Below are 12875 nucleotides of genomic sequence, written 5' to 3'. Positions count from 1 at the left end.
TCTACTGCACTGCTGGATTTTACCGTTCACCACAATATGGTGTCAGTACACCCCTGATCTCTACGGTTGAGGCTGAAGTGCAGAAAATGATGCTGAAGCAGTGGCAAACACAGCACCCTCATAACTAAGGCTGTACTGTTTTATGAGCTCTGGGTCTCCATAAAGTTAAAAAAATAACCCTCTTCCACAGTGGAAGTGTGTGGGCTCCACAAACAACACACACCTTCTGCTTCTTTCTCACCAAGGCAAGACAGTACACTTCTCCAGCTCTAATTAAATCATTTATGAGCTCAGGATATTCTTCCTTCATAAAAACTTTTATGCAAGGGTGCAGCCTGGATTTAAAGCGAGAATTGTATTGTCAAAATAGCTGCACTTGGATATAAGCAAAAAGGCAATAACACATCAAACTGATGAAGGTGAAACGCACAACGACACGTTAGAAAACACAGTTGACATGTTGACTTGTGAAAATGGGTTTAGCGCTCAGAACTGGCTGTTCGTTTCTTCCTCTGTTACCTGTGTTTATTCCTTGGAAACTTCTTGTGATGAGTCATTTATGTTTCATACAGAAGCCTTCTACATTATTCAGCAGCATTTCAGGAGCGCTCACAGTTGTTTGTCCCTGCAGCTGGACGACCAGCGGGCTGAAAAGTCAGGGCCGACTTTCTGTCGGAAGCAACCGAGACCGAGAGATCAGCATGTCTGTCGGCCTTGGCCGATCCAAGCTCGACTCCAAGGGCGGGGTGGTGGGTGGCAATATAGACGTGAACACCCTGGAGATGGTCTGTAAGTAAACAAGGCATCAGCTTTTCAAACATCTGGTGTTTTTCTCCAACTCGTTAGCAGCTTTTATTCTAACAGAGTGTAAAGTGTGGATGTGGAGCTGAGCCAAAGTTCAGTGCTAGAGTTCTTAAAACACTGGGAGCAGTAATGTAATATTATGCACATACAAAAATGTTTACTCTGCTAAATAGGCATAAAATGCATTTTATTTTATATATTACATTTAATGTTTAAATAGGCTAATATATAGATACAGCAGCCACTTGGAAGCTGGAAGCAACATTTAGGCATGCAGACATAGTTAAGGCAACCTGCTGAAGTTGAACCTGAGCATCACAATGAGGATAAAAAGGGGATTTAAGTGACTTTGATGGTGGCTGGAGCATGGCTGTTGGTGTCAGACGGCCTGGTGTGAGTATTTCAGAAAAGGCTGATCTGCTGGGAGTTTCCTAAACAACTGTGTTTTAGAAGTTTAGAAAGGCTGGTCTGGAAAAAAGGAGAAAATATTGAATGATGAACATTTCTTTCAACAGGTCAAAGGAGAATAGTCAGACTGTTTCAAACTGACAGGAAGGCAACAGTATCTCAAATAAGCTTTGTTAAACAATCAAAATGTGCAGATGAGCATATATTCTTAAAGCGCATGGAGTACAGCAGCAGAAGACCACACTGGGTGCGACTTCTTTCCGTTAAGAACGATAAACTGAGACTAAAATTCACTTTTGCACAATAGACGATTGGGAAAATGTTGCCTGGTGTGACCAGTCTCGATTTTGGGATAAAATCATAAAACGACCACTTTAAAAACAACAGTTGCGGCTGCTGGTGTAATGATGTGCAGGATATTTTGTTGGCACGCCATGGACCCCTTAATACAGCCTAAGCATCATTTCAGTGACACAGCCTGCCTGAGTGGCCACACTGTGCCCATATTCTGATGGCTATATCCAGCAGAATATTACAAAATGTTATAAAATGCAGCTCTAGCTTGTTCTTAAACTTGACAATAAATTTGTTGAACTCTAAACTGGAACACCTTTGGGATGTAGAGACTGAAATCATGGATGTAAAGATGACAAATCTGAAGCAGCTGTATGAGCCCATCATGTCAGTATGGACCAAAATCTCTGAGGGTCCAACATAGTCCTAGCAAAGTGTAACTAATGAAGTGATCAGTGATTGCATATTAGATCTTTGTTCATTGAGTTTAATATCTAAGCACTGATCACTAATGCTTCTGCTTGAGATGCAGTCAGCTAAAGAAATTACTTGTTGCCTGAAATCGTCCCTACTCGGTGTCCTCTCTAGATGAACTAAATCTGCCACAGTGTGTGTGAAGCACACGTCACCTTCTCGCCTGTTCACCTTCAATAGTTTATAAATAGACACAAAAGCGAATATTTACAGCAAAATGAATCATTTTAACTTTGGTATTTTAGACTAAAAACATAAGAACAAGGTGCTGAGCCATTTTTATCTGAGAGGAGGCTTCACAGTCAATCTCAGCATGTATTTAAAGACACTGAAGCCATGAAGCTGTGGCTGGATGTGTGTGACTTTATAAAACTATTATTAGACCAAACATATTGACATGTACCAGTTGTGGTTTGTACCTACCAGAAGCCTAAAGCGTTTTCATGAATGCCAGTTGAATATCTTAACACAGGTTAGCACCATTTTTAGATGATATGCCTTGTTGGTTGTGGAGCTGTGAATTTAAGCTTTCAGGGCTGTGGAGGAGGGCAATCATGCTCAGACACCATACAAAGCAGCCATGTGTAGTGTGAGTTCTGCTATGTATGGTTGCCCCGTTGCTGTTGTGGTCCAGCAGCAATAAACAGGTAAACCAGAAGAAGAAGAAGTCAGTCCTTACTTACTAGAATCCACTGATTTTGATGTTGAGAGGTATGGGATTGCTTGTGCGCTCTCATTGGTAACTACTATCGTGTGGTTTGCAGCCCACATCTCAGAGCATCCAAACCAGCAGCCCAGCCACAAGATCCAGATTACCATGGGCTCCACAGAGGCGCGAGTGGACTACATGGGCTCCAGCATCCTAATGGGAGTGTTTAGTAATGCTGACCTGCAGCTGCAGGATGAATGGAAGGTCAACCTGTGTACAGTGGACACCAGCCTATCAGAGAAAAGGTGTGGTATGATGTCAGCGTGACTGCACTGTTCGGCACAACACGATCAATACAGCACTTTTAGATGAGTCATGTTTAGTGCCATTTATTCATTTCATTCTTGTGGCCATCAGAGATTAGCCTGCTTCACGTCTCCATGTCTCTGTACTTTGAAATGCAGATGTTTTCTCTACAAAGAGGTTTGTATTCAGTTTCTGAAGTGTTGAAACACAAAGCACACTAACTAGAGAGCACAATTTCAAAGCATCGCGGGTTATGAAGAAAAACAGACAATTTGCTGACATTTATTGCCCACGTTTCCGAATGCTCGGCAAGCCGAACAAAATTATGTCTGGACTCGAGGGTTTGTGTTTGTATTTTATTATTAACCTTTATTTAACCAGGAAAAGTCCCATTGAGATTAAAAACCTCTTTTGCAAGGGAGTCCTGGCCAAGAGGCGACAACACGTTGAAATTACAAAGTTACATACATATTATAAATAACAATTACATTTTAAAAACATTTTTCTCTGGCTCTCTCAATCTGGACTTAAAAGCATTTAATGAAATAAGATCTGCTATCTTCCAGTCTTTTTGCATCATGTTCCATGTGAAAGGGGCAGCATAAGTAAAAGCCCTCTTTCCCTCTTTGTGTTTGTATCTAGTTTGAACACAAGAATACACAAATTACACGACATTATGTCGAGAATATATGCCATTTTCTTTCATCTGTGAGCCATTTATGCCTGCTCTCCTTTCCTTTGTTTCTTGCAACAACCTTTTTCACTCATCTGCTCCGTTTCCCTCCCCATCTTTTCTCCTTCCAGTGAGATCTTCATCCACGGAGACCTGCAGTGGGACATTTTCCAGGTGATCATTTCACGGTCCACCACACCAGACCTCATCAAGATCGGCATGAAGCTGCAGGAGTTTTTCACTCAGCAATTCGACACCAGCAAGCGGGCCCTCTCCACCTGGGGCCCTGGCCCCTACCTGCCCCCCAAAACCCCCGTCGTCAACACTGACAAAGGAGCTGCAGAGCTTTGTAAGCATGCCTCGTTCCATACTGCTGGGTGAATGTTGAGCACAGTCTGTAGCATAATAAGGCGCGCACAGCAAGCTGTGCTGCTTGCAGGAAGTGAAATGATTTGTAATTCTAATAAGCTTAATTTGTAAACAACTTTTTCAAATAGTTGAAAAGGTTGTTTAGCAACTGAATGTAATCAGCCTCGCTCATGAGATAATCAGTAACGAAACAGGCAGCATACATTTTAAAGATTGAGGGCTTTATAAGGACAAAAACAACATGACACACTAAATCTGATCCTGTTAGCGCCAGCAACAAGCCTCGTGTTCCAGTCAGAATTCATTTGTCCGCCTGCTTCTCATTTTCCCTCCTAACTGTCTTTGTCACGCAGACATGGATGCGGCCCATCACCGCCACTGGCCCGGGGTGCTGAAGGTAATCGCCGGCTGCCACATCTCCCTCTTCCAGACGCCCTTGCCTGAGGATGCCGTGCAGCTTGGCGGGTCGATGAGCCTCCATGGCAATCACATGACTCTGGCCTGCTTCCACGGGCCAAACTTTCGCTCCAAGTCGTGGGCCTTGTTCCACCTGGAAGAGCCCAACATCGCCTTCTGGACAGAGGCACAGAAAATCTGGGAGGATGGTGAGACTAAATGTTCTTTTTAGGGACTCGTGAATATTAATATTATTCAGTCGAGATGATGCTCAGTCCTGATGAACAGATCAAAACTAAATATATAAAGGTGCATCTCTTTATGAATTGTTTCTGTTACACACAGGCTCAAAAGACGACTCTACCTACATCGTGCAGACACTGGATTTCCATCTCGGCCACAACACGATGGTCACGAAGCCGTGTGGTGCTCTCGAAAGCCCAATGGCCACCATAACCAAAATCACACGACGGCGACATGAAAACCCTCCACATGGTGTTGCTACTGTCAAAGAATGGTTTAGCTACGTCACTGCAATGAGAAACGAAGGTAAACATTTCAGCAAAATTGTGTCATTCATGTGTGCCCATTTGTTTAGTGGAAAGCCTCGTCAGTGGGCCGTTGATGCTCGCTTATTTGGGATCGAAAGGCTTGAACGCGTATTTAAAAAGAAAATATTTGGGATTGGAAAATACAGGGAAACAGTTGAATCTGATTACTGTGGTTTGGTTTTGGAGCTGTCCAATCAGAGTCAGCGTGGGCTGATGGGGGACCTTAAATAGCCTGAGGCTGAACTTAAAGTATCGGATAGAGCTGGGCGATAGAACGATAACGATATGTGTTGCGAAATAACTTTTCCTCGATAGAAAAGTTAAACTATTGCGATAGACCTAGTCTCTCTTGTCCTCTTTTAAAAAAAAAAAAAACAACAACAACCAACAAACACAAAAAACCCAACAACAGCCAATCCAAATTAAGTAGCGCAGAGCTGAACCAATCACAGACGCAGTGTCACGCCACGTGACTTGTTACGTACAGCACAAGTGCCAAGCCGCACATGTGTATTTGTTTGGGACGCAGCCAGCCGCCGTGCCGCCCGGTAATGGAGGAAATGAGTGCGCCGACAACAGAAAAATCAACCGAGAGCGTGAGCGAAGGTTACCGAAGAGAAAACAGATGATGGTTCCAATGCCGGAGAGATTGTCGAACGGAAGAGCCACAGAAGTTCTGTAGTGTGAAGGTATTTCGGCTATTTCAAGTCTGACAAAAAACAGAGTAGCGTGCACTGTAAATGTGCCGAAAGCAAGTCTGGAAATACAATAAAGCGGTGCATGCTCAGTCTCTGACTGGAAGCGCTAATTCGTCATTCGGCTTTTGTCAGACTAAAGTAACTGTTAAAACTGTTTGAAAAGCTAAGCTATACAACAAGGAGAGATTGAGAATTTCCTTTTAGTTCTCAGTTTATTTGATATTGACAAAAGTTAGTCAGTTTTGTCTGTTCTTCTGTAAAACAAACTAAGATTTATTTTTAGAATTAATATTTTGTTTCTAAGTGGAACTGACAATTTAGTCTGTTTCGTTTGTTCTATTTTGAAACTTAAACGCTTTAGCGGCTGCCTTTTGTGTAGTTTGCAATATTTGCCTTTATCTGAAAAAGTCTCATGTTTCTTTAGTACATCTACCCTGTTGAACTTATTATGGGAAATAAATATTTTAATCAAAACAAGCTGCTGATTATTTCACATTTTACTTGTGAGCAACGGCACATTTAAATCTTACAAATATAGTTATTTGGCTTATATCGTGATAGATATCGTTATCGCCTGAAATGAAAAAAACATCAAGCATAACATCTTATATCGCCCAGCTCTAGTATCGGATCAATTTGGATCTGTAAATCATGCAGATTAATGCCAGTAAACCCCCAGATTTAAAATAACGACCTGGAAATGTGCAGGATATGTCCGCTTCAACTCTGTCATCAACTTGGCTCACGCTGTCCTTGGAATCTGATTATTCCATGAATATGGGAGCAGTTTTCAGTTGGATATAATTGTGCCTTCTGTCTGTAGTAGCCAAGAAGAGATCCCTCCAAACTCAGTCACGACAATAGAAGAAAAGAGGAACAGAATCCAGAGTCATTGTTCTGTGCAAAAATGCATTCAGGTGTCTCTAAAACGAAGCTTTCACACTCTGAGTGAACCAAATCAAACGGGAATTTTCCAGGATCGCACCCTTTTTCTCACAGAATTGATGTGTTTGTGTTTATCTGTTTTAGTTCTGCAGGGAAACACAGTCTAGGTAAACAAAGCGAGAATCTCACTTCATACTTGGACTATAAGTTTAGAATATACTCACTCGATTAGTCTCACATCAAGTTCGGCTGCACAGAATTCATTTTTAGCCATTGGTCACATTAGGATTCTTGAGACCGAGTGAGAACAAAAAGATCAATTAATGGGACCAAATGCTGCTTTAATGTCATACGAGCATGCTGGGAGGGGGGGAAGAGCAACCACTTCAAATGTTGATGAAAGCCAGTTTGGGACTGTTGCAAATCAAACATCCTGTATTCTTTAATCAGTGACGTAAACCTAGTAGAAGATAAACCGAAAGGAAGGAAAAAATGAATTTCGTAGCCTTAAGTAGCTTCAGAACTGATTTACTAGGCTAGAAGTGTTAACTGGGGGTATCTGGGGAAGAAAAGATTGCTTCAGACTTTAACCTTTTCTTCACTCGAGACAGCTCAGACTAAAAGGAGAAATTTTCTCTTCTCTCCACCGCGCAGCAGCCGCGTCTTATCTTAAATGTAAAATAGGTGGAGATAGCATTTAACAAAGCGGAAAAGCAGAGCGTGAGCGTGACCTTAAACTCAGGAAAAGAGTTCCCACGTGTTTTATCTCCTGTCGCAGAGCTGAACTTGCTCAGGAACGTCGAGGCCAACAACCAAGAGAGCGGATCGGCTGCCAAGAGCTCCAGTCTGCTGAGCAGCTTCCGCAGCACATCCAGCTACAACCACGAAACAGAGACCATCTTTGCACTACCCAGAATGCAGCTGGACTTTAAGTCAATTCACGTACAAGATCCGGATGAACCTTCTCTAACGGGTAGGTGACAGTAACACCATAAAAACAATCTGCTAATGAATGAGCTTTTTGTGATGTTTTAGTTCACACAAGTCTGTAAATGAACTGTTGGGATCACACTCGGAGTATGGGAGTGTTTATAAAATTACCTGCGCTTCCTTAAATAAATTAATAAATCAACGAATAATCAGCTCCTCTTGTTTGGAGCATCTGCATCCCAGCTCCGCCTTGCACTGCAGGAAGTGACGGCAGCCCTTCGCTTTGCTCCGCGAGCCTCAGATTCCTGTGACCGTGAACCAGTTCTCGCCCTGCTGCAGGTTCTTGTTAGTGCCCGTCTAGCTTGCAAAGCAATTTCAGAGCAAAACCAGCGCAGTCTTGTGGCAGTGTTTTCTTTGTTTTTGTTTTTTTTAATAGTCGCAGCCCGAATCTGTTTATTCGTATTTCTGAACAAGAACTTAATTATTTCATCGTGTCTCTGGACATAATTTGTACTATTATTTGTATTTCATTTTTTGTCCTTATCCACATTTGGAGGTTGGAGGGATTCATACCCGACTCAGTTATTAATTCTAAATGAATTACTTGGTTCAATTTAGACATTAAAACTTGGTTAAGATTAAGGATTAAAACCTCCCAGGTTAGTTTTAGGGGAAAACAACCAAGGTTTAGGTTCCTGCTGCTTCTTACACATCTGGTTTTTGTAGTTGCTATGGTGACATATCTCCCACTTTGCCTGGACAACACAAATTATACTCCCTACTGAAAAACATTACTTACAAATTCATGCTGACACAAAAAAAAAAAAATCATAATTTTCTTTGTCAAAGAACAAAGAGTCAATCTGAGTAACACCGAGGACTCACACAGTCAGCAGCAATGGAAACTTCAAAATAAGAGCGAGGAGATTATCCCATTGAGTTGCATAATATTCTCAAGTATGTAGGAAACCAAAGGTCGTACTAACTCTACATCGATGTGTTTGCTGAAATTGATTTTCTTGGGTTTTTTTGTTTGTTTTTTTAAATATGACCTTACAAATCCAATCTCTGTGTTTTCATTTGTTCCAGACTCCAGCAGCAAACCCAAAGTGGAGTGCAGCGTGGTGACAGAGTTCACCGACCACATCTGCGTCACCATGGATGCCGAGCTCATCATGTTCCTGCACGACCTGGTGTCGGCCTATCTAAAGGAGAAAGAGAAAGGTTTTGTTTTTTCCATGTTACTCATCGATGTTAGTCTTTCAGTGAATAGAAAAAAAACCCCCAACAACAATGTTTATTCATTTCAACTGCCCACAAATTTATGACTCAACTAGTCACGAAAAAAACACCCTCCAGAGTTCCAAGCATTGTACAGTCTGTCAAGAATATGAGTCATCAAGCCATCGGAGGAGAAGACCACAAGATTAAGCACATCTGTCTGTCTCTGTACTTGTGAAGCTGTCTGCGTGCTGTGGGACAAATTTTTGGGAGCAGCGTGACACGCTGTTACTTTCACACACAGCAGCCAGGTCAGGGAGCCCGACGCACGCAGCATCCTAATGGGTTTCAAGTCGTCACAAAGGAACAAATTAGCACTCTTTATGCCGGCGACCTCGCTTTCATCACCACAATTAAAACAGCCGTGACTTTGTTCTGTTGATTCTGCAGCAAAGTAGAAAGAGAAGCACTGCGAGCGCTTCAGATTTTCACACGTTTGATTCATTCTGAATAATTGAAGTAGGACGCATCTATGTTGTGCTCTGATGTTGTTGTTCACGAATGTGCTAAAAGAGAAAACTGGAGCGTTTCAAAGCAGAGACCTGATTGCCTCTCTCCCTCGGTGTTCTCAGCTCTTTTTGCCCCGCGGATGTTCGCACCTCGGCCCGGCCAGAAGAGCCCCACCGCCCTGCACGATGAAAGCTCCGCGGATAAAGACAAGGACGACAGCATCAACTACACCACGGTGGACTGGAGGGAGTTCATGTGCAACACCTGGCACCTGGAGCCGACTCTCAGGTCAGCTCGGCATCTGTTTGTTATTATAAGACGCACACTTTCACATGATGAGCAGGAGTCCTAAAGCTCACTCAAAAATGTTAGAGGAGAAAATAAAAAGCATCTTTTTCTACGAGTTTGTTCTCAAAGCAAACATGATTGCACAAACCAACAAAAACAAACAATGCAGCAAAGGTTTAAAAAATTGCTTTCATTTTCTGTTTAGTTAGTGTTTGTGCTGGAAACCATCAAGAAATGATTGTGCCGTTTCACCAAGATGTGGAACAGCTGAGCCCCAATTATGGCCTAATTTTGTTCTGTTTGTTGGATTTTTGTGGGTTTTATCATCTTGTAAAGACTCTTTGAATATTTTCGATTCCACAGAGATGCCGATGAGCTATTTAATGAGCCGGGTTGTAAAAAGTAAAAGTGCAATTAGCCCATTAAAAATGCAAGTTTTGAAATGAACAGAAAGATGCGCTGTCAGTGCTTGGTTATCTAAATGTTATATATCGATTTTTACTAATATTAGTAACTCTTCTATATGTGAGAAGCAATGTGTGATGCTAGTTTAGGTGGAGCCAGTTAAAAATTAGATTCACATCAATGAATTTATAGCTGTATGATTAATAGCCCCAGTAATACAGTAGGAAAAAGACAGTATCATAGAGAGAACCCGACTCACGAACAGACGACCTCTGAGAAGGCACTTGCAGGTGATTGCAGGAAGGAAGAACTCCTTTATCACAGGAAGAAATGTCCTGCAGAGGCAGGCTCAGGCAAGAAGAGGAAAAAATAAGGACCAAACTCAAACTTCAGGAGAGAGAAGACCAAAGTTAATGACATGCAGAAGTAGAGAAGAAATGCTCAGTGGGAAGTCTCCCAGCAGCCTGAGCCTGTAGCAGCGTAACTAAGGGATGGTTAAGGGTCACCCGATCAGCCCTAACGATAAGCTTTATCAAAAAATAATGAACAGAGGTATAATTTCACAAATGGCCTGTACAGGATGAGCAATAACTTTGCAGTGCAGTATCTCTTATTAACCCCCTTAGCCTTTTTCAGATGCTAGTTCATAATTACTAACCGTTAGTCTTTTGTGAATTTGTACAAATGCAGCACAAACACTAAATAAATGAAGCATCTTAGTCCCTTCACAAAGACTTTGCTTCATTAATCCAGGAAAGAACAAAGATTTTAATTTAAAAAAAAGAATATTTTTGAATCTTTATATGAAATATCTTTGTACAAAGCAACAGCTTCCCCTCTGAGATTCAAAAGGAAGAAGCAAATCCTTTAATGGAAAGAGACGTGCAGCAACAGGGAGTCTTTTCATGCACCTTTAGCAATGCTTAAACTTCACCTCTACCTTCAGGCTCATCTCCTGGACGGGTCGGAAGATCGACCCAGTTGGCGTGGACTACATCTTACAGAAACTGGGCTTCCACCATGCCAGGACTACAATTCCCAAATGGCTGCAGAGGGGTGTGATGGACCCACTGGACAAGGTGCTGTCAGTACTCATCAAGAAGCTGGGCACCGCTCTGCAAGACGAAAAGGAAAAGAGAGGCCGAGACAAAGAAGAACACTGAGGAACTCAGTCATGCCACTGGAATCAGAGCTGTGCAAAATGTTTCAACACTAGTTTTCTGTATTTAAAAGGCCACTACTTTACGATGTCCAGCATCCTGCATAGTTGTTTACTGTGGTGCTTGCCTCTAGGGGTTGCGACTGAAGCGTTTTGCACTGCTGTTTTTCGTTTTCTGTACATTTTGAACAAATTAGCAAATGCTAGCATTATTTGATTGCTTTATGGGTAAAACCCTGCCTCTCTTACCTGTTGTAAATGACCTTACTGAAACCGCTTCAAAGTTTATTTTAAGGCTTACCAGTCGTTCATGAGAAATGATTTCTTAAACCATTGCCTTTTTCTCTGTTTCCCATGGAACACATGGTGGGTATGCTTGATGTAATTTATAGCGCAGCTTCGCGATATTTAAGAGGAATTCAGTGACGTGTTCTTCATTCTTGACACGAACAAATAAATCCTGGGAGATTTTTCTTAAAATCATCCCCTCACTCATGAGGATGATATAAGCTTGTAATTATAATTTGATCATTATTTATGACTATGTGAAATTCAGCGTCTGTATGATGTATTAGCTTGATGTGTCAAGCTTCTTTGTCTTTTTTTTAATCCACACATTAGAACCAATGTATATAGTTAAATTTCTTAAATGTGTTGATTTCGTAACTTAATAAAACTATTGCCATGAAGTTTTAAAAAATAAAGCTCGAGTCTGTTCATTTTACACAGCTTAAAGGTAGGCTACCTGTTCCATGAGCTTTAGGAGTTTTGTTGTAAATCACAACCACCAGTCCTGAGAGAAAAAGTGAGTTTTCCTCAACTGGTTATGAGTGGTAGCTGGGAAACTGATTGCTAATGTCCCAGTAATCCAGGCCTACAGATCGCTCAGTGATTCCCTGTTAAACAGCTTTCATTGTATCCTCCATCCAATGTCCACATAATGTCACATGAGGCAGCTTAATAGAAGTCCATGGGAAAATATCCCTCAGCTCTAAAATCTTTAAACAGTTTCCAGATGACTTTATGGGTTCAGTCGCCGATATTTCATATCTTGTTTCAAGACCCCAAGATGCCAGCAGGACTTGATGGAGGGATGTCATTTCTGCTGTCTTTGGTGTCTAGACCTGCCTCTAGACGGACTGGTTCACAATTGGATCCAGTTTAAGAAACAAAGCCCTTTTTTTTTACCCTTTAAATCATAGATTACATTTGGCCCGCGAAGCCATACCAAATTACTATCAGAGCTGGCCTACTGGTATTATACAGCTAATATATATATTGTTTAGTATTAAGCTTTGCTTGTTCCATATTCAGTTTTTCAGCAAAACGTGTTTGAGTCCATAAGAAAAGATTCATTCTTATATCTGGAGGAATAAATATATTTCAATAAATATTGTTAGCCCACGACTTTGTTCCAGTTTTGAATTTTGGCCCACTGTGTATTTGAGTTTGACACTCCTGCTTTAAATGAAAGGGCAGCACTGCTTTTTTTTTTTTTTTCGTGTCTAAAAGCCACTGACTCACGAGCACTTCATTCTCAGATCTATGAAATGCATCTTTTGTGTTGATACTTTTCCAGGAAATGTCAGTCAGGTGTTACAGGAGCAGTGTCTGATGCTTTTAAGTGCTTCACATGGTTTAAATCAGAGCTGTAATGGTATCTGCATTAATACATTTCCTTTCTTGAGGCAGTAATTTGCTTCACCTCTGGATTTTTGGAGGAGGTAATGAGTGCTCCTGTAAGACTCTTTGTAATTGAACTCCTACTAGTTTCCACTGATGTCTGTGAGGGGGGAAAAAAAAACCTCCCCACATGTCACCGGCTTTGCTCACCGCGGGGTTTTGTTAATACATT

General features: G+C 41.6%; 1 protein-coding gene across 1 annotated transcript in view; it reads left to right on the top strand.

Moving 5' to 3' along the window:
* Window positions 1-11635, top strand: part of bltp1 (bridge-like lipid transfer protein family member 1) — a 77417-nt gene extending 65782 nt beyond the window's left edge. Inside the window, exons 82-90 of the mRNA XM_085343478.1 lie at window positions 632-789; window positions 2745-2934; window positions 3740-3957; window positions 4331-4582; window positions 4719-4922; window positions 7286-7480; window positions 8527-8661; window positions 9291-9456; window positions 10808-11635. Coding sequence (XP_085199604.1) covers window positions 632-789; window positions 2745-2934; window positions 3740-3957; window positions 4331-4582; window positions 4719-4922; window positions 7286-7480; window positions 8527-8661; window positions 9291-9456; window positions 10808-11024 — 1735 coding nt within the window. The 3' untranslated portion in view covers window positions 11025-11635. The remainder of the gene's footprint in view (window positions 1-631; window positions 790-2744; window positions 2935-3739; window positions 3958-4330; window positions 4583-4718; window positions 4923-7285; window positions 7481-8526; window positions 8662-9290; window positions 9457-10807) is intronic.
* The last annotated feature ends 1240 nt before the right edge of the window (window positions 11636-12875 follow it).

Source organism: Diplotaxodon limnothrissa, linkage group LG19, assembly GCF_057381915.1.
Source record: "Diplotaxodon limnothrissa isolate DT_005_m linkage group LG19, D_limnothrissa_male_GT1.1, whole genome shotgun sequence".
NCBI classification, from domain to species: Eukaryota; Metazoa; Chordata; class Actinopteri; order Cichliformes; family Cichlidae; genus Diplotaxodon; species Diplotaxodon limnothrissa.
This window is presented reverse-complemented; position numbering and strand designations above follow the sequence as displayed.